This window comes from Boleophthalmus pectinirostris, unplaced genomic scaffold (assembly GCF_026225935.1).
Source record: "Boleophthalmus pectinirostris isolate CB_2022bp ecotype Guang Dong unplaced genomic scaffold, ASM2622593v1 HiC_scaffold_22, whole genome shotgun sequence".
NCBI classification, from domain to species: domain Eukaryota; kingdom Metazoa; phylum Chordata; class Actinopteri; order Gobiiformes; family Gobiidae; genus Boleophthalmus; species Boleophthalmus pectinirostris.
Window position 1 is genome coordinate 22,507,721 of NW_026571190.1, and position 22,936 is coordinate 22,530,656.

General features: G+C 38.7%; 1 protein-coding gene across 3 annotated transcripts in view; it reads right to left on the minus strand.

Moving 5' to 3' along the window:
* LOC110166247 (zeta-sarcoglycan) overlaps positions 1–22,936 on the minus strand; it is a 209,428-nt gene that overhangs the window by 121,618 nt on the left and 64,874 nt on the right. For all 3 annotated transcript variants that reach the window (XM_020931474.2, XM_055158707.1, XM_055158708.1), the window contains one exon: positions 15,088–15,297. In XM_020931474.2, coding sequence (XP_020787133.1) covers positions 15,088–15,297 — 210 coding nt within the window. The remainder of the gene's footprint in view (positions 1–15,087; positions 15,298–22,936) is intronic.

Sequence of the window (22,936 nt, forward strand, 5' to 3'; positions counted from 1 at the left end):
CTGACGGCTTTTGGACGTCAAATAAAACGTTTACAAGCAAAAGGTTACAGCAGCAATTGTTCGGAAATTGAATACTACATAAAGCCAAAGTGAGGCATTTTGAAGGCCATTGTAAGTAAACGTTAACAATAATTCAATTTGCATCAATGCAGTTCAGGGTCAGCTTTTAGAATTTATAGTGAAATTACTACAAAAAGCTAAATAAATATGCTTTGATTCAGGGCTCAAAAGTAAACAGTTGTAAGTAGAAATTGAAAGTGTGAAAATGTGCATTCCTGGAAAAACTTTGTTGCTGATAAGTGAAATTCAACATACAGTTAGTATATGGTACAGTATTTTCAACTTATTACTTTAAAATTATGTCCATGAAAAAAAAAAGGAAAACTGTTGAGACACAACAGGGACAGGAAAGCGCCAAAGAGCCACTGGGGAGGGGTGACACTGGTGGACTAAACCAGGACTAAACCAGGACTGAACCAGGACTGAACCAGGACTGAACCAGGACTGAACCAGGACTGAACCAGGACTGAACCAAGACTGAACCAAGACTGAGTGTCGGGATGGGCCTAGAGGTGCACCAGCATACTGTTTTGTTCGGTGACCACAGGCAAAAGGACCGGTGCAGAGATCCGCACCTCAAGGAGCTAAGCCCAATCGCACTTTGCACACACCCTGCTCCACGGGCTTGGGGTAGAGCACTGCTCTCCCACAGGTCCCAAAGCAAAACAGTGTGGCGTGGGACACAATCTGAAAGCTCATTGCGGGCGCGGGTGGGACTGCACAATTCGGGAGTGGGTGGGTGGGATGATAAACTGCAGTCCTGCAAACTAAATATGAGTGTAAAGTAAATTATAAAATGATTCATGTATGCCTATCATACATCATTTGTGCTGGATATTTTATTTGGCATTAATAAAAACATTTTAAGCAGCCTAAACTTGCAGATGTAGTCTAATCTCGCTCACATTTTAGACAATTTCTTTCCCTTCTCTGTGTTTGATTGAGCTTAAGATGAGGATCAGGTGTCTTTACCTACTCTAAAGGGAGGCTCATGTTCACCCAATTTGAAAACCCCTGATGTATTATATTATATTTTGTACATTCACTTTACCCATTTCTGCATAAAAAAACAAGCCTTTTATTTGCTCAGTTACAAAGTGTAACTTGACCTGTTGGCATCGCTTGTTTGTCTCCATAGAGATCAACAACTTAAGTGATATTAACCTTTACGTGGAGACAAGTCAGTGACCTCCAGCAGCCTCCACCACAAAGTGTACATGAACCTTTAATTAAACAGCACTTTACAACACCCCAAAAGCCTGGGATTTAGTAATCTTAAAAAATCTTTAATCTTTAAAAATCTTAAAAAACAAAAACAAAAAAAAAAACAGTTCTTTTTCAGTCTTTGCCCAATTCAACTGGAATGAGGTGGCTGTGTGAAAGAACCTCCACTGAGCTTATAGGATCCAACAGGGCCAATAAAGGCACAGCTGTGAGCGGTCGGGATCATGTGTGAATGATTCTTTTATAATTACAGCTGTGTGGGGCCAGCACTGCAATCGAAAGCACTGAATATGTCCTAATATGTCACATCAGCTGCTGCATCAGATAATGAATCAATATAAAAGTCTCATCGCGGTACCAGGGCCCTAGCGCACACACCAGCGCCATCATTATAAAGATTAATGCAGATCTTTAGGCTTTCATCTTGGCCTGATCCTTTGTCTCAAGAGGACTTTTGCTATGAGTGTGCTTTAAATACAATGGAAGCAGTAAAGATGGCCGCATACGTTTTCACAAGCTGCCCTTCATGTATTACATCCTTTTGAACTCGGCCGACTCAGGCAAAACGAGCCAGCCACTTCACTGAAAGGAAATCAAAGCAACAGGATAAAAATGGGATAGAGAGTCATTATAAACTTTTTCAGAGTAATCTTTTTCTGATCCTTCTCCTGTTCGTCCCCCTCACAGAGCAAGAATAAAGCAAGAAATCAAAGGACTTCATAAATAAGATATTATAAAAGGAAATAAATGATGGCTATATAAAGAACAGAATATGCTGGTGTTTTCACTTTGCCAATTGATTTTTGCAATCTCACAGTTTTGATTTGTACCAACAGTTCAGTCAGGGAGTGTAGCTGTTTCGGCACTTTTTACATAACTATTTAATTTGTCTCAATATTTGCCAGTGTTTATAATATGTTGTTTTATGATGTTTCAATCAATATCCTACACATATAATGGCAATAGACTGCACAAATACTATGTAACAGTTATAATTGCTCCTGTCACCTTCCCTGCTCCATTCTGTTGTAACCTATTTGCCGCTGCACTGATCCAATTTCCCCACAGGAACCATTAAAGTTTCATCCCCTTTGGAGATCATTTAATGCACAACAAAACAGAGAGGACAGCTTTTAAGTCTTTGTGCACAACTCATCTGCAAAGTTACACATAGGCCAGCCCTTTGTAATTACATGTCATGATCAAAACAAACATTTATTTTGTCAAAGTGGAGTATGATTTAAAATGAGTGTGGCAGATTTGTATTATTCTCTAATTTTGACTTAATTTGGTGGGTAAAAATAAATGTTTTACACAAATCAAGATGCTCAAAAGGAGTGCAAGTTCTAATTTTTGATACCGGTCACTGGCGTGTCCATCCTTGTTTACTGCAAAATTTTTGCATGTTTTCACGCTCTGGAGCCTCAGCTCATGCCTAATGATCTTAACTGTGTTTTAGTAAACTGAGTCTAACCATCACAGGCACTTTAAATATTAAATCAAAAAATCCTCAAATTTAATGATGCTGAATTATTCACCAGGAAGAGTTTACATTTTGAGTCATTTGGAAGAAAATTGAGAGAGATGGGATCCAGAAAATGATTTCATGTAGTATGTTGTCATGAGCAGTTGGTGATATTGACAAAAATGATATTAGTTCTTTTGCATTATAGTTTAACAGTGAGCTAAAGTGAGCTAAAATATGCCTGTGAATGTCTTGGTTGAGAAGCACAAAATGTGACTGAACTGTAAAATAAAAAAAAAATAAATAAAATCTAATCAAAATCCTTATACATAAGGAACAGTTGCATACATGATTTTAATCAAATCTTTTTGCTGTCATTTTTAATAGTTTAATTATACAATATACTCGACATTCTAAATTATCTCCAGAACATCTATCTATTTATCTATTTTTTTGATACTTAATCATCAATGCAACACACATTATTCAAATTTTTGGTTTTAATGCAGACAGGCTGTGCTGTAATATATACATTTTGCTCCAAAACTTGCTAATTATTATTGATAAATAATGGTCAGAGCATCTCCCACTGACACAACATCCAACGTGTTCTGTTGAAAATGTCATGGTTGAACATGTCAGCTCCGCTCTCACAGTGATGCTGAATTCACTTGGACATCAACCCCTAAAACGTGACCTGGGTGCAGAGGGTGGAGATGTGATTTTACCTGCACATAAGGACCCCTATAGAGGAGTACTGGAGCAGATATACTGGGATTTAACTGCAGTTTTCCACCGGTGCTTTGAATGAAAAGTTGTTGAATAGTAATTAATGATTAAATAACGTATAACATATAATGTAAAACATATAACGTATAGCGTATTTGTATTGTAAACACAATGCCGAAACAAATTCCTAGTTCGTGAATTCTGTCCACTTTTAAGGGCAAGAAATATTACTATTATTTCTGATTCTGCCAAATCATCCTATTTATTTCTTTCACTTCCACAGAATGAATGACCTCAAATCAACCTGATTCCTCCATCGCAATACAACCTTATGAAGTGATGATTAAATCTGTTGGGTTATACTACCGGCCATGTGCTCCACTGAAATACAATAGTGGACCACTTCAAACCCTAATATTTGAACATACATGACCACATAAATAAACAGAAGACTTCTCATTCCCTTGAGACAAACTGCATTGGATTTCCTAACTGTATGCAGCACATGCATCCAGTCCATTAAGACCAGCGTGTGTTCATTATTTATCATTGTTTATATCTTTGATGGAGTGCCAGCAAAGATAACAAGGCTAAAATTGCTGACAGAATGATATTGTGTTGCCACTGCCGCGGGCCTGACAGAGGACCACCTGCACAGGCTACAGCAGCGCACATACACACCACTGCGGTCAGGTCCAGCCTATGCTGTGCTTATTTTTCATAGTTTGACATAGTGCCACTGGAAATAATAGGACTAAAGTGCTGACTGATTCAGATTTAGACGTCACATATACAAGCAGACAGTATACTTGTTTGTCTTACCCGCCGCACAAGAATACCCTGGGGCCCGTGCATAAAAATACACATCAAAATGATTTAACATTAAAGTTTTTTCGCCTCCCTTGGCAAGTTTCAAGAGAAAATGTTGCTGACTCTTAAAGAAGACAGCTTTGTATGTCTTAGGTTGGGACAAAAACTTGTATTTGTTCTATTTCTCTCTCTAATAAGGCTTTTCGCCATAGTGGGTTGGCCCACATTCACCAGTCATCTGATAGTCAAACAGTGAGCTGCGCGCTGTGATGTCTAATCAAAGTCGAACTTTCCAACAGTTCAGAGCAAATGGCCCCCACTGCTGTCTTTTGAACACTGCCACAATCCTCGGGCCATAGAAAAATGCAGGATGGTATACAACCATTTAAGTAGCTATCTGCATCCTTTTAGCAGGTATTTTTTGCTAATTTGGATTCATCATCATAAAATGCAGAAAAATATTTATATTGTAGCCTACACATAGTCTATCCAAAGCTCTAACAACTTTTATAGTTAATGTCCTTGCCTAGTATGATTGCTTGCTGTCATTGTAGTGTGTGCACAGTTCCCTCTGAATAAATGAGTCAGCGTGAAGCATAAATTAGTAGAGCTATGAAAGATTAATTTAACAAATTGGCACACCATTCATACTAATGTACATTAGCCACACTGTTTCCACATCACAAGCAAATGTTAAAACTTAGTCATATTATAACAAAATTTGCCTCTCTTATCTCTAAAACTTTAACTTTGTACTTGTTGAACTTGCTGTATTCAGGCTTCTTACTATTTGCTATCGACATCAAAATCTTTTTATTTAATGCAGTCACTAAATATAGAAAGAATATATGTATCTACTTTTAATGAATCCCATCTTGTACAACATTTTGGGAGTTATGATGACTTGATACCCACTCTTGTGTTGTGTGTGTCTGTGTCTGTGTGTATGTGTGTGTGTGTGTTTGTGCGTGTCAGTGTGTGTGACTATTGGGGCGATTAACATCAGATGTGTCAGCACTCTGGGCCTGATGGATACGTCACATTAACCACGGCCTCCTCCAGCACATATACTGTTGAGGACAGAGTATTTCACGCTGGACTCTCTCATTACCTGAGGTCAGCACAGGGAGAAAAATGTGTGTCCACCCATGAACTGTGCGTGAGGAGCGATAATGACAGGGGCCGGTCTAGACCAGGAGCTGAGGACAGCACGAATGGGCACTGGCTGTGGCTTTAACACCCTTATAAGTGCTTCCTATGCACTCTCGGACTTCCATCCGCCTCCTTTACAGAGCCATATACTTTGTATGAGTTATGATTCACTTAACAATTGAGATTTTTATGACAGTCAAATTACAGGCCCTATGGACAGTGAGCTCATGTTAAAAGAGGAGCAACATGGAGGACACAATGTATCTTCATATGTTGGATTTGGTTCAAAAGAATAATATATGACATGTTTAATAGGATAATAAAAAGCCATTAAAACTGTGTTTGTGGTTTGTCAATGAGCTGCCAACTGTTATATTATGTTCAAACATTGTAAGGTCAAACTTTATAGCAGCATAGCCCAAAAGCTGACATTGTCTTTTGGGTCTATAACTTTACTAATTCATATGAAGTTAAATATAAATCATACAATCATGCTGTTAAAGAAAGCATTAAATAATTACTACAAAAGTCCTCAGGCCTATATAAAGCATAGATCTGGTATTTACAAGGGTCACATGTGTCTGGAGCCTTCATCCTGGACACTATAATCTAACAGAGCATTTCTATAGCTAGAGGGATGAAGGCAGAGGACTCAAGGGAAGAACAGAGCGAGGATGAGAAGACACTATCATAGCCAGATGATCTGACCCTTAAAACCCACACTTCACAATGTAATCTCTCAATGCATTGCCTTAGCATTACCAGCAGAGCCATAGCAACGTGCATTATGAAATATAATATGAGCACGTCTCTCTCCATTTTAATTTCATCTTTCATTTTGCACTTTAAAAAGGTCTACATCTGAAAAGCTAATACCAATTTCTAATGGCACGATTTCAGCTCCTGTGTGAAGCTTGGATAAATGAGTGTACCTGGAGAGCTTCACATATCACACACAGTGTGTGAGTGTTACCATCATCCTCTCACTTCCACTGTGACTGTGAGGAAGAGACAGCCCCCGCTCCCTGAGGACCTCCCTGGCACCACAGGAGGGAGAGGGTGGGAAAGAGAGGGAGAGAGGGAGAGAGAGAGAGAGAGAGAGAGAGAGAGAGAGAGAGAGAGAGAGAGAGAGAGAGAGAAGAGAGAGAGAGAGAGAGAGAGAAAGAGAGAGAGAAAGAGAGGGGAGGGGATGAGGGGGCAGGAGAGGGTGACAGAGGCAGGAGAGAGAGGCAGGGCACTGCGTTTAAACAGCTCCAGTCTTCCAGGCACACTGAGGACCCCATCACTGCTGTCGTCTCCCATACATCACTGTGTATGGGCTTCTTCATAGAGTGTCACTGTCACATGGAGTGTGGTGTTCACAATGACGTACAGGAGAGAGGCTTTCATGAAACTAGAAATACAGAGACACAATGTAACAGATTCTGGTATAATTTAAACCTGTACATGAAAATTGGAATTATTATCAGTTTGCACTGTACTGTCCACAGTATAGATGACTATAGTGTGGTCTCAAAAATAGCTACTATTTCTACCTACTAAAATCATAACTGTACAAACTCATTAAATCCCATTGGCTAATTAGCATACAGAGCACAGCACGGCGAGTGCAAGAGTCTTAACACATGAGAGTGGATTCCTACAAGTGTTTGGGGTCAGAGGTCAACAAGATCCAGGCAGCAGGCAGGTGGTGCATCTGACAGCACATGGCCATAAGGGATACTGCAGCAGGTAGAGTTACATGTGTGCTAAAATGTTACAACAAGATAGCAGAAGGAGAATAGGGCAAGGGAACAGATTTTGCTAGCTATAACCCAGATTTGATTAGCCCCTATCATCCCTGCAGTATTTCCTTGTGTCAGCTCCATTTTACGTTGCCATAACACGGTTTCTAATTAATGCTGCTTTTACTGCTTCTCCAATTGTTGTTTTTATCGGCTTTAGAACACGATGTAACTCATGTGTGGTGGGGCAGCACAAGAATTGATCTATCTGTAAGGAAACAGTATTAATTTGCAACTGTCTGAGGCTACCATAGTCATTTAACTTGTAGCAAACTGAAAATATCGTTAGAATGTGATATTTACATAGGTTTGTAGTAGAGAGTAATGTTATTTTGAACTATCAGGGTGGATTGATTGTTGATTTTAGAATAATATTTGGATGACATGATTTCTAATCAAACACTTTATTTGCCCATGAATACTGAATCTGTATTTCCAGCCTCCTCGGGGAGTGCAGTGTAACTCAATATATTGTTTAGCATTGTCTCTATACAAAGAACAATGTAAAACCACACCATTTCTACTGTACAATACCAGTTACACTACTTTAGCAGTATAAAACTACATGTTCTTCTTTCACTACCCCATTGAGGCACTTAATTTTGACCCTATTCAGCAATGTCTTACAGTCACATGCAAATTCAACTAAGTTCCAAAAATAGCTGATCTCAATCACTGTCTATCTTATGCTCTGCCATAGTCCTATTTTGTTCTTATGTAATTAAATATTCACATTTGTCCAATTTATCATTAGGGATATGACTTGGAAATGGGCAGATCACTTGGACCCGAAATGTCAGATGATCTTGTCACGGTTAAACCCTGGCACGAGCAGGCCTCATGAGCAGCTGATGTCGTTAACAGATGATACAACACTGTGCATGGATTTATTAGGAGCGCAAACACACATTAGACAAACCACACAGTCTGATCTTCATGCAAATACACACCCGCCTGGCACCGACACAGCTCCACTCTGGTCCCAGGCTAGAATTAGGCCGGCTGATTGGTGAGTGACAAGTCAAATTGAATTTCTCTGCACTGAAAACCCAAGGGGACCCGCAGGAGGACACACGCAGACTGCACACACAAATCAGCATGAACAATCGCTAAATAATTACATTACTTTCACTCAGTGCGCACACACAGAAGAACTGAGAAGTCCCTCCTCTCCAATTTAGTGCCAAAACTGTCACTTCAAAAGCAAATTCCTCCTCAACTGCATCTCCTACCGCTCTCTCACATGTAATAAGGATCTCATCTGGAAAACTGAAAAACGCCTTCATTATACGGCAGACATGATTGGGCTGGTGACGATGACAAGCCAAAGAAGAGTTGTATTCCCATTGCAGCTTCACAAAATGAGAATTTTTAAACTTCTGGAAACTTATTTTTATCCTCGGTAGATGAAAATTGATAGGACAGCAAGAAATTGGGGCTTTGGTCTATGTTGGATATTCTTTGGGGTGACAAAATATTATATGAAAGGCTCAAACTCATAAAACAGAAAAGGAAGAAAATTTGAGGTTGGCAGAGTAGTTAGCGGTACTTCTTGGTGCTGTGGATATAGTCCCTTTAAACACTTTGGTGCAGAAAGCTCCAATTGTGCTTAATGTTGAGACAATATATTTAGCATCACTGTTATTTTTTCTAGATGAGTCTGCATGACTTATATTGCTTTTACTCACCACAAAAATCTGTACTGTGGAACCTTTAGACAGGGATATACCACTTTAAGATCCTATATTGCACGACATTCACTCTTGTGAGCTTTTAGCCACGTTACAATGTTGTGTTTTGTTTCATTCACACATGCCTGAGTAACCCTTTTATCCCCAGATTTCAGAATGATCTGTTCCACCTTGTGATGTCATGTAGTGGTAGTTTGCTTTATATTTAGAAGGGACTGGCTGTATATATCCTCCTGAGACCCGGCCCATTCATTTGTGTCCTTTATAGTGGACACTGAGTTAATGAGTCTATCTTTTAAGTGTTTTGAGATAGACTCTTAATGGGGGGACTAGGTTCCTCTGCCTAAATGGGGCTGGGGGATTATAGGGTACTAACATTTCCAGGATAAAAAAAATAAAAAATAAAAAATTAACTCAATAAAAGCTAGTTTGTGGCTGCACTATGATTTAAAAATAAATAAATAAAGTCAAGGGAGTCAAAAAAGTTTTGAGGCGACTGTAGAAGCTTGTCAAAGATGAGGGTCATCGAGAAAGTTGTTTTTGTTAGATTGTTAACTTCACATGTACTTAACACCAAAATGTTCCTGGTGTCCATTACAGAGGGCATGAAAAATAAAATGAACAAAATCTAACTGCTAAGGTGTTTTTATTATTATATATATTGCAATACACTTTTTTTCTTCGGGTCCCAGGGGGATATAGTTTAAAACACAGTGGTGCACTTCCTGTATTACCACATGACATCACAAAGTGGAACAGAGTATTTTCTGTTTGAGGGCAGACCATAACCTAAATATGCAGGATTTGTGTGTTAAACATGCGTGAACAAAACAAAACACAACTCCATTTATGTTTGTGATGAGGAAATAACATTATAACACAGACCAGAAAACAGCGTGATATGGTCCCTTTAAGATCCACAGTGTTTGGCAGAGGCTACCTCTGATGTTTAACAGCAGTAGGCTACAAGTTATTAATAAGATGGGTAATTACTGTAGTACAAATGGTTAGAACTTCAATAGTGGGTAATTAGCAAAATGCCCAAAGAGAAATATTAGTACAATAGACTGAGCCATGTCAAAGTAAAGATTCCACTGTGGAGATATTTATCGGCTCTTTAAAAGGAGATTGTCTCTATTCATTTGGCCTAATTATCTACCCAAAGCCCAATTATGCTAATAGCTTATTGATTATGGATACTTAACATCTCTCTGGTTGAAACATCAGCATTTCAGTGAACAGCAGCATTCCAATTCTTTTCACTCTAGGTTTACACTTAATTTGCTACTTAACAGTGAGGCTTGGCTGTTAATACGCTTTGAAATGCAAATGTGACGTGAGATTTTTGACAGTGGTAAGTTTTGCTGCACTTGTGTAACCATATTCTTTGAAGGTGTGTTTCAGCATGGGAATAATGTCTGTGTGGGAATAATGGAAAATTGATCAGGACTTGAATTGGAACTCAAATGCACAATCCATTGCATCACAAAGCCATCACATTGCAATAGAAATCCCTCTCAAAGGTGACTATTTTGATCTGTGAGCAATGGTGGAAGAAGTACTCAGTTTTGTTACTTAAGTAAAAGTATAGATACTAGAGCAAAAAAATAAATAAATAAAAAATACTCATGTAAAAGTATCACATGAAAAATCTACTTAAGTAAAAGTATTCAAGTACCAGGGTAAAAATGTACTGAAACAGCAAACAGTAAAAGTATTTCAAGCAGATTTTGAGATCTTATAAGGCTGCAAATGTAGTGATTTTGTTAAAGATTTGTGCTGAATTTGGTTCGACAGAAACACTAGAATTGATATATTTTTTAGCTGTTTTTGTTTGTATATTTTTGTTTGCTCAGACTATGAACTTGTTAAGAATAATCCCCTCTGCCTTTTCAGAAGGGAGTAGAAAGTACAGATACCTACTCTCAAATGTAATGAAGTCATATAAAAGTATCAACTTTAAAATGCACTTAAGCACAGATACCTAAAATGTATGTTGAGTAGGGATGGGCATTCGATTAAATTTTCTTAATCGATCGTCGGGAGAATTAACGATCAATTATCGATTAATCATTAAAGTTTTTTATATTCAAATTTATCATCAATATTATTACTATCTGCACTACTAATCTGCATAAATAAATTCAACTTTGCGACATATAAACCTTAACCAGTCTAGGGCCACAACAGCCCGTTTGACATTATAATGTGTTTAATGCAGCTTTGTGCAACTCTCACAGAAACGAAACTTAAAACCGCATGGCTAATTTGCATAAACTAAGCGAAGGAAAAAAAACAGCTCTTGTGTCGCTAATGCGGTCAACTTCTGTCGGATTAAAGGACACGACTCAGTGGAATACAGGTTAGTGTGACCATATTTGCATTTGTCAAAACCAGGACACCGTACGGGGGGTGGGGGGGGGACTCGTCATCGACATTGCGCTACTCTCACCTGGCAAAGCTTTTTCATGTTTTTGGTGTGCTTGTGAGCTTTTTCCCACTGGACACCGAAACATATGTGCTGCTTTGTACACTGTGCACATGGCCTAACACTTATCCCGACCGGAACGGAAAGCATTTGCGTTTCGGCGTGTTGCAGGCTGACCAACTGTTTGTGTCTGCTCGCTCCTGAGTGCAGAGAGCTACATGTATGGACCCCTGTTTGGTCACGCTACACACAGCAACCTACATTCGGTTTGTCGATTAAAATGAACGCAATCGATGAAATTCTTAATGATCTATTATCGATTAATCGACTAATCATGCCCATCCCTAATATTGAGTACAGTATTTCAGTACTTTTCTCTGTTACGTCCCTTCACTGTGCGTAAATAACGCATATTAATTTCATATGGTGAGTTGATCTTTAAAAAAAGCCAACACATTTCTCAGAGGACAGTTCTGCTTGAATAGTCACACACTCTCCTTACACTGCAAAGACAAATGCTCGCTGAACCAGATCAACCCTTCCTCCAACGGCATATACAACTTTTGAACCCATGTCCAAAATCACTGCATCTCTAAGCTACACAATACCCCCCTTATTTGTCCAGTATTTCCTCTTATTTCTTCAATTGTAGATTATGCTACTATGAGAATACTGCCTACACAACCAGGCCCCTGATAAAGCTGAACAAAATGGATGGATGGACCTGCTTTTCCATACTTTAAAATCAGTATGCTCATTTTTACATACAAATATTCACTCTTCATTTCCATCTTAAAATACCTTCCTAATCATGGAGCAAAAAAGGTTTACAAAATAGATGCATTTTATTTTACAGTGGTCACATTGCCAAAATGATGACTCATTATCTTGATTTATTGTATTCTATTGTTTTACCAGGGCACCACAAACTCTTATGCTTGTTTACATCTAAATTTGAACAGGAGTATTGTGTAAAATATTAACAAATTAATGATAGCTAGCCTGAAGTCAAAAATATGAAACAATATTTTGACAAAGCTGCCCTTCTCCCAACAATTTTTCTAAAGAAGCATACAATTTTCTAAAATAATACACTCATTTGTATTTTTGTTGTATTTTTAATTCTTAGAAAATAAATTAAAGTCTCCCACTATATTTAATTTAGAGGCCCGATGTCTAATTTGAATTCCTAAAGTAAGACTGAGAATCATTCCATTCCCCAAAATATACGCATTTTTATTCATATTATTCATAACAGATTTAGGAAACCAACAAATAACTCTTCACTTCTCCAGCTGCCTTCCTTTTCTGGTTACAAGAATTCTCCCTTTTAGCTCTGATCTGTTTAGCACATAGTGTCCGGTGCCTGTGAAATGCATGGAGCTCTTTTAAACCTGATGTTGCCGGTCCCCTCAGGCACTGTCTTTAGCCGTCTCTTCTCTGCCACTCTTCTCTCTGCTCGTCTTTTATTGAAACATAAGGCCTGACGTGGGGCTGCTTTACAGGAGGTTTGTGAGGGTCAAACTATCCTCATGTGCATATATATGATCACAGCCACCGTCCTTGGGCCTGAGGCGGGGTATAGGAGGAAGTATATGGGAGCAGTAACCTGAGAGTGATATGCTCAGAAAGAGATGTGTCGTAAAGAGGAGAGAGGTGTCAGCTTTCAAAATAGGTTCCATCGCTGCTTCTCCCTTTATGTGCAGTTTCTATCATGATCAAAAACTGTATTCATTAGTCAACAACTACTACAAAAGATGGAAGTAGATCATTTTAGGATTAGAAGTAATCTCTAATATTCTTAGTGGTCATTTTATCACTGAAATTTTAAAGCTCCTATATTATGCAAAATTGACTCTTGTGACCTTCAAGCCATGTTATAATGACCTCATCAAAAACATACCTGGAGTTGTGTTTTGTTTCAGTCACGCATGTTTGAGTAACCTTCTGTCTACATCTCCAAAGCGCAAAATGCTCTGTTCCACCTTGTGATGTCATGGACTGGTAGTTTTCAAGTCAACAGCTACTTTTTACCTTTTGTTCAGTAGAGATTGACAATTCCAAGGCTGAAATCTTCCACTTTATTCTATAGAAAGTGTATGGAGTTTAAAAAGACAGTCAAGAACTTCATGTATTACCACATGACATCACAAGGTGGAACAGAGTGAAGAGTGAGAGAGAAGAACTCAGCCTACATATGCAGGATGTGTGCATTAAAGATATGAGAATGAAACAAAACACAACTCCAGGTATGTTTGTAACAAGGAACAACATTACAGGATAGTTCAGAAAATAGCAGAATCTGAGCTCTTTAACAGTATAATATCAACTTACCAATATGCTACTGTTGAGCCATTGAGCAATATGCTTCATCTCTCTTGCAAATTTTGAATGTGAGTGAGAGGCCAATGGCACAAAACGGCAGTCATATCTCTGTCTGCCTGCCCTGCTGTGGTTATGAAATTTGCTTGCCACCACTGAGTGAAGATTTGGTTAACAATTTTCAATGTAAAGTCAATTGGAGTCAATGGAGCTGGAAGTGCCGCTATGTTCACTTCCTATTAGGAACGTGGCAGCTAGTGGGTTAGCTATGTCCATTTAAATATACATGAACTATGAATATCTACAAACTTGACACATAAAGGCATAAATACACTACTGTTTTTGCTTTGCCATAGCAGTTGGAGTAAATACATCAGTGTGAGTCAACTATATATCTAGTTTAAAATAACATAACATGCCTTTTAGCAACAGTCACACCACTGGAATTTCCATTGAAAATACCTATTCTCAGGTGGTTCATTCCTTCAGTCACTTCACAGTCACTGTATTTATCTACTATTCTCTAAGACTGCCTTTTGCAAAACACTCTTCTAAAAAGGGCTTAGTAAAGCAGTGGTGGTAATCAGTCAGAATAGAAAATGGGAAGGCAGTCAAAATCTCCAAAAGTAACAGCAATGCAGCATCCCAAAGAAACTTCAAATGAGAAAACCAATTACTTGCAATATTTCTCTTCTAAACGAAAGATGGAAAGGGACAATCTGAGCTTCAAAACTCAACAGAGTCAAAATAGCAATTTCTGACTCAACTTGGAACTCTGCAAGTGGTAGCTATCTGAGTACACATGCACGTGTTTCATCTTCAGAGAAATGTCATCACACCCGACAAGCCTGTATTCTTTATAAGACTAAAAAGGCTCAAGCTTAGGTATTAGAAAAAGGACATTCAGCTGTCAATATTTCAGACAGTTTTAGATCATGATAGGAGGTGCATGTTTCAAAATTTCTTCCGTAAGTCTTAGATTATTTTAAAGCAACCAAAACAACATTTTTAGACTAAATAGTACAGTTGACTTCCTGAAAACATATTTTTCGAGAAACATCAGTCACAAATTACAAAATCTTCCACCATGATGTTGTCCAAATCCTTAAAGTAGAATCAAAGAGACATGGCTCTATCACATACGGCAGTAAATATTTAAAAAAAAAGAGGAATTCTGGGTAAATCTTCACACCCTAGGAACAAAATTAATTCAAATTGTGCCCTGTTTACACACACCCACGCACTCGCCTCAACCGCTGTGTTTTTAATTATGGCTCCCGTGTTGCATTGCATTACTGGGAGCCTCTAAAAGCACATCTCACATCTTTCTCACATAAAACCCCACATAAACACTGAGCAGTATTTTAGACTGACACTTTTACAACCCGCCCGTGGACACACTCTCCAACATGGCTGTCTTACCGGAGTGAAGTTCATGACTTTGAGGATCCAGATGGTCAGGGCCAGGTTGACGATCATGGTGACGAGGAGGAGCAGGATGAAGAAGTATAAGCACCTTTTCCTCCAGCCGTAGATGCCCACTGTAGGGTACACCTGTGTCCCGCACACTGACGCCCCCCGCTGGTGAAGGGGGTTGGGCTGTGCTGCCAGGATGTACTGCTCCTGTGTCATCTGGGGAAAAGAGAAGAATATACATTAGATTCAAATACATTTCTATTCAAATTCAGTAAAAAAAACAAACAACAAAAAACATAGTACTTTATTTCAGTAAAGTACTTTTTTGAGGATGGATCCGATGTATTTGAGTTCAAAGCAAAATAATAACTATTGGTGGAAACAAATGAACCTCTGCGTAGGCCAGTGTTGGAAGTAACACATTATAAAAGTAACAAATTACTGTAATGCTCTGCTTTTTGCTGTAACGCAGTAATGTAAGGCATTACAGGAGAAAAAAAAAAAAAAGTAATATTTTACTCAGTACAAATGTCAGTAGTGAGTATTAAAATGCACCTGGATTAAAGTGGTGGGTTTTTCAATTTTCCTCATACAAATTCGCTAAAATCCCAGCAATATCAGCAGCAGTGAAATGCCATTGTGTGCGTCCAGTTTGTCTTGGTTTAGTTCTGGTTTAGTCCTGGTTTGGACTTGGTTTAGTCCTGGTTTAGTCCTAGTTTAGTCATGGTTTAGACCTGATTTAGTCCTGGTTTAATCCTGGTTTAATCCTGGTTTAATTCTGGTTTAATTCTGGTTTAGACCTAATTTAGGCCTGGTTAAGTCCTCCTGGTTCAGTCCTCAGTTCAGTCCTGGTTTAGTCATGGTTCAGTGTCAAAAGTTTGGCATCTTAGTTATTTTGGTGAGAGTAACTTAAAAGTAATGCAATAGCATTACATTTTAAATGCAGTAATCTTGTAATGTAATGAATGACAGTAACAAGTAATACATAACACATTTTGAAGTAACTTGCCCACAGTGGCTTAGGCTAGGACATGCCCAAAAGCATTCAGTGTTCAGATGCTGGTGCCACCTTAACTAGGTCCACCTCCATGTGGGCTTCAAGAGCAGTTAATTCTAAACAGTAGATTCTACTCTCAAATGTATAATACAACTTTGTTCCAGTTTCTCCACAAGCGACATCAAGGGTCCTTGACTGATCACTTGACACTTACTAAAGTACTACCTTCGCAAAGCCACAGTATAAAAATCGCTTCTATGTTTTAATAAGTTTTTAATGTTTTCTGCTGGAAACTGTGTAACTAGATTCTGATACATTAACAAGAAGAGCCTCAACTTCACCCAACTATAAAGGTGTTAAAGGTTGTGGTCCCTTTGCAGTTCTGACACAAAGAGAAACAAAGTCAAATCAACTGATTATTTTGAGAAGATTAAAATTCACGGTGCAAAAGTACCAGGAGAAAACTTGAAAAACTTCATGCACAATTATTCAAATCACACCCTGAGTTCCAAAAGTGTTAGCTACTCTACCACTACCCATGATAAAAAAAAGATAATTTTGCCCAGCAGCCTTACAGAGAAATAGAAAACAAGATTAAGTGAACGATAAAGAGGAGTTAGAATGAAGGTGAAGCTGCAGGAGAGTGCCGAGAGGTACTGACCAAACAGTGATAAAAGCAGATGTGGTTGAGCACTGGAGTGTGCATCGTCATGGTGACAGATGCAAGTGACAGAGACAGAAAGGGGCCAGATAAGCAGCACCGGTGGACTCCATGTTTGTGCGAGCTCAGAGTCATTGGTGGCAGCAGATACGCACACTAGCCAAAAGGCACTACTCTATCTGTCCATCTTCGCCCACTATCTCCGGCTATCACTCCCTTTCTATCTACCTCCCTTTTCTGCACTTCTTTCTTCACTCCCTAATTCACTCCCTATCTGCCTCGTGCACCCTGTTTCCTCTTTATCGGCCCTTCACTCTCGCTCACATTATGGCTTTATTTGCTGAGGCTGCATGACCTTAACGGCTCACTGATTGTTGAGGTTTTTTTCTGTATCTTTTTACTTTTTTATTTTTTCTTGAGCTGCCCGCCAACAAAGCAAAATTTGAAAACAAAAGTTGCTTGGTGTGCAAAAAGCCAAAATTCAGAGAGTCTGGGAGTTTATTAGATTTTTGGATGGGAAGATTGCAACCTAACATTTACCTGTGATAAGAGAGTCTGCAGGGTTCAGTAACTTGCAGTCCAAGGTCTTATTCTATTATAGATAGATGTGAAACAATGAAAAACCCACAATGCAACTTTTATGAGTGCTTCTCAAGGATAGGAAGTGACCTATAGAGGATGTACATTTTCCCATTCAAGGAATCAGTCGTGCACTCTTATCTCTTTCTTACCAAGGCAGTATTCATAAATATTTTAACTTGTCCTTTGTATTTTTAATGCCACATATTATCTAGTCAAAGTCTCGCCAGTCTGACATGTTCCTTGTGTAAAACATGAAAAGGAAAGATTGGAAAATTCCCTGCTACTTCAACCCGATCATTTAAAGTGACAAAACAAAAAAGTATTCCAACCAAAATAATAACCAGTTATGTAAATTTTCTGCATAACAATAGAGATCAATGTATTCACCCCTCCTGACTTTTTTCGTTCATTTTTGCAAACCTGCTCTGTCTCTAAGTAGATAAAAGCTTGACAATCATGCAATCCTACTGTGAGGTCTCTCGCTTCTCCACAGATATGACCTGTACTTTGGCCTGATGGAACTGAACTACTTCTGCACTGTGCTCTCTCTCTCTTATGTTTCTTCAATGATTTCTTAATATTGTGATGTTATGTGAAATGCATCAAGTGGAGAGAAATCTTACTTAAACCCCTCATCTTTCAAAGGTTCAGGGCATTAAAAGTGCCATCAACTCCACAACACAAATAAGAACCCTGCAGACACTTGGATACAGAGCTAACTCACTTTGCACCTGTAACTGACAAAGCTGTCCAACTGATCAGTCACCGGACTGAGTCACGTGCTGCACTAATGTTTCCCCACTCTGTCCAGTCTGTGCTGAACAGTTTGCTATCACTCCTTGCTTGCGTAGTTAACATGTCACTTCAATCTGGAACATTCCCAAGCGCTTTGAAAAATGCGCTCACCAAGCGTCTCCCAAGATGCACCTTTAAAAAACTGTTTACCAACAGCTTACTAACTTTCTCCAAATAAACAACTCTTTTTATGTTTCCCAGACCCCACCACAGCCTCGAGACTGCTCTTATTAAAGTGACAAATGACATCTGCCTGAACACTGATGCAAGCAAAGTCTCAGTCTTGTTTCTGTTATGCAAGAGAATTTAAGTGAAAGTAATTTATCCTCCACGTTCATCTCTCAGTTTAACATTGACTCACAAAAGCTATATTTACACTATGATGTTCTCTTGGCATACCATTGGCATACCACTATTTAAATTGAGGCATACTGCTGTCTAACTGGTGCCGACTGGCCTTCATAGTCTCACCACACTTGCTTTATAAATCTCCTCCTTTGGAAGCATAGTCAAGGGCCAGCTAATACGCAGCAATAATGTGTCCTACTACAACTATACAGACACAACTCAAATGCATGTCTCGCTAACAACAGCTGAATATGGACCAGTGGACTCACTCTGCCACTACATCCAACAGATCAGTGTGTGGATACAAAACAGCTTTCTCCAGCTAAACTCAAACAAGGCAGAAGTCATAGTCATTGGCCCACAGAAACAAAGAGAAAGTCAGCAGTCGCCACCAGTCTCTCTCTCTAAAGCCTTCAAATCAGGCTAGAAATCTAGGGGTAATAATGGACTCAGACTTGAACTTTAACAACCACATCAACAGCATCTGTAGCTTTATACCATCTAAAAACATAGCAAAAATCAAAAGGTATATTGTCTAATCCGGACTTGGACAGACTTATTCATGAATTTATCTCCAGTAGGTTACTACTGTAATGGCCTGCTCACTGGCCTCTCCAAATGAGCTGTAAGACAGAATGCTGCAGCTCAAGTCTTAAGGTCTCTGCACTGGCTTCCTGTGGCTCAGACATGTTATATTTCTATTTGTTTTGATTGTGATTTGAATGTCTTTCTTATTCTGTCAAGCACTTTGAATGACTTTGTGTACAAATTGTGATATACAAAAAAAGTTGCCTCGCCTTGCCTAGCCTACTGTTTGTGAAGTGGCAAACGTGAGAGCAACATTTAGTCTTTTTCACAGAGATGGAAAACTCTGCATCTGCTGCTGCATCTGCTCAGGCGGCACAGACCCACTGAGCATGAATCAATGGCAAGACGTTGGCACGAGCTGCTAATCATGTGCCACTGAAGTTAATACATTCAGATAATGGAATTCACAGAAAGGACAGATTATACAGCAGCCTTCCATAACATCCTCTTCCATCCCCCCCTCAACCCAAAATTACTTGGTTTTCTGGGTCATGTGTGTTATTTATTGAGAACCAACCCAGAGAATGGTCCCTCAATGGTGCTCAGTTATAGATACCTAGTCTAAACAGCAAGATAATTATAGTTTGGGGTCTAAGGAAAAGTCTGCGTACAAGAGTTGACCGAGATTTGTAATTACTGGAAAAATAGTAAGGAGCTATTGTTAATTAGTGTTAGTGCCATTTGTATTTTAATTAAAAACACTCACTCACAGCTTCTGTCCAATTAGTCATGGACACTTGCAACAAAATTTGTAAAAAAATAAAAATAAAAAAAAACAATAAAGTGCAATATTAATACTTTCCCTAAAAAGATATATTTATAAAAGATGGGGACAGTAATGTATCCGAGCATAAGACTGGCAGTCCTTTCCCTCTTGTCGAATATCTAATGTATTTCACAGATAAAAGTGACAGCAGAATCATCAATCAATCCAATGGTGCACCTCTGCAGCCTGCGGGGCTTTGTGCACCCTGACCTCACTATATTAACATAATAGCATCCCGGCAGTCATAAAAAAGCCCTGTACATTGCCATGGTTACTCAGCCCAGAAACCAGCCTTACAAGCAATGTGTTTTTTAGAGTTTTAGTATTTTTTTCACAGGCGCTTTATGGGCCTCAGTTATCATTCTAGGTGCTAAACAGCAAGTATAAACTGAAAAATACCATGTGGGCATGTTGCACGTGATTTACCAATGGGAATTGCGGATATTATTTCTGCAGCCAAACTGACATGTAAGTGACAGTATTCAGCAAATGCAAAGGTTTGTGTTATTATCATTTGCCCATATTGGGAATTGCCCAAATGTACGGACATTTTTGCATATTATTTGGATTAACAAACATCTGGCAGGGAAAACCTATAACAGCAGCTTAACCAGAGTTATCCTTTTTGCTCTGGAGTGTGGACTGTAGTACTACATGCACAAAAATGCTCTCCCCTGTGGCATGGGAGCGGTGCAGGGACAGGGATACACATCACACCTAACTTCATCTCTGTACGCAGTGACTGGACTGGCAGTCTCCGCTTTAGGACATGGGACAGACGTGAAAGTCCAGTTTGACAGAGAGAGCTGTGGAACGCTCCAGGTCAGTGGAAGACTTGTGGTGGTCTGGGCCAAAATATAGAGAGTTTATATTTTATATATTTTTGCTGCTGTGAAAACAACATTTTATCATCCTATCTGACCTTGTGGATCATTTTACAGTATTTAAAATCAATATCAAATGCCCTATAGGTGTACAAATTGCAGTAGCTATCCCATACAAAAGGTTTGTGTCTGTCTCTTCAGCATACTATATTATGCAGTTTTGCATAATATGTGCTAATAAATCTGGTAGCACCCGCTAAACAATTTTCTCCCACCTCAGACTTTGCACATATTGGCAAAAAAATGTCCTTTTGGGTATTCATTCACTCTCAGGTTTTTGCTCCAGTTTTAGCTGGTTAGCTGTTTAGTACATGAGCTAATGCTTGATAAATGAGGCCCTATGTTAATCAATATGACAAGCAAAGCCACGTATCACAAATCATTTTTGTACTCTGTAGTCATCAGTTTATAAAGCCAGGTTCTGACATCTATTTGGGTATTGTTATTGTAGACTATTTCTACATTGCGATCAGAAACACTTTCATGTTCTACATGTATCTACCTTTCACGCTGTGTGTGCTCAAGTGAACTCTTTTGAAAAACAAACAAGGACAAAAATCAATGTCATACACACAGGCCCTTTAGACTTTGCATCATTTACCTTAACAAGCAACAAAACTAAAAACAAGAAACCATAATTCAACATGAAAGCACTGAAGAAATAATGGTAATTTCATTTCAAATCAAATATGAAAATCCATTATTCCAAAGCGGTCTTGTATATGTGCTATATGTAAGAGTTAAATATACTGTTTATATAGAACAACACAGGGGATTAAAGGAAGCCTCTTTGACCAAGTTCTGTTGTTGTGTTTTTAGGTAACATATCTCACCCACCTTGCCTTGAGCGAATATGGCATTGAGAGGGCTTTGACAAGCCCACACATATAAAGATAGGTGCCATATTTGGCTCCTCCTCTCAATCTGAAATTATGATACAGTCAAAATCTAGAATTTGCATGGGTTTCAGAATGAAAATTAGGACAATTACCATAGCGATTAGCAATATAAAATAAAAACATATATTTTCAATTGAAAAAGTCCTCAAAATGTATATGACAGATACGATGAAATGCATGAATAGATAACCACTGATTTTGCTGATCTGATGTGATGTGATCTGAATTTAATAAACACAGCATTTCACATTCCCAGTCAAAATGAGAGGCTATAGACATACAGACATCCAACATAAGGAACAATGGCAGGGATTTGATGATGCCTGTCCTCTGCTCTGCACACATGTGGCTCTAGGAGGACAATCTATACATCAGAGCAGATTCATGTTGACGGACAGTGTGATTAAGACTGCGAGCGCTAACAGCTGTGCATGTGTGAGCCCTGATAATGCACGTGAGGGCTGACAGGTACACCACACTGGATTGGACGCTGGATGCACAAGCGTGTAATGATAAGCCCGAAAAATCACACGGCTTAAGATTTTCTCCTCCTGCTGCTATCAGTATGAAACTGTAATTAGTATTCATGTAGTCAGTGCTGCTGCTATATGTGAAGTGCTAAAGGCGAGCGATGTATCTGTCAGCCCGCACCCCTCTCATCTGCTTATACTTAATCAATAGTGCTGCTTCTTTCAATATGGCTCCTCTTCACATGGCCTTGACATTTTCTCTCCAGGGTGCTGCCTATCGGGGGCTTTAATACTGCAGTGACAGGCTTACAACTTAGTATTTGTTTTTAGAATAGATCACATTTAACATCCATTGGCCAAATAGGGAGGGACAGCATGTTTTCATCAAATTATAAGAGTGATTTTAGTTGAAATCAAATGTAGACAACCAACCTGCTTTTACCCTGCTGGTTTTTCACTACTGGTCTGCATTAAATACCTCATTCAATGCATGCTTTTATTTGATTATCTTTTATATTTCACTGCTGTTATTCATTGTTTTATGTTGCATTATATTTCCAAAGTGACTTCCTATTTTGTGAATGTTTGTTCAGTGATAATGACAATAAAGCCTTTTCTTTGTGATGAATTCTATTATAATTCTAGCTACACATGGGTTTCAAGCAAAGGTAATGATTCTCTGCCATGATAGCAATTAAAAAATCCAAATCAGTCTTTTGAATGGTAACTAGTCTATCTTTAAAACAAGAAATATTAATTCACCTGAAACTGCTGGACAACACTTACAAAATCATAATAGTTTAACAAGTCATCATCTGGAAACTGTATTGATCCTCTGTCTTACACTTCAAATCTTGGCATATTT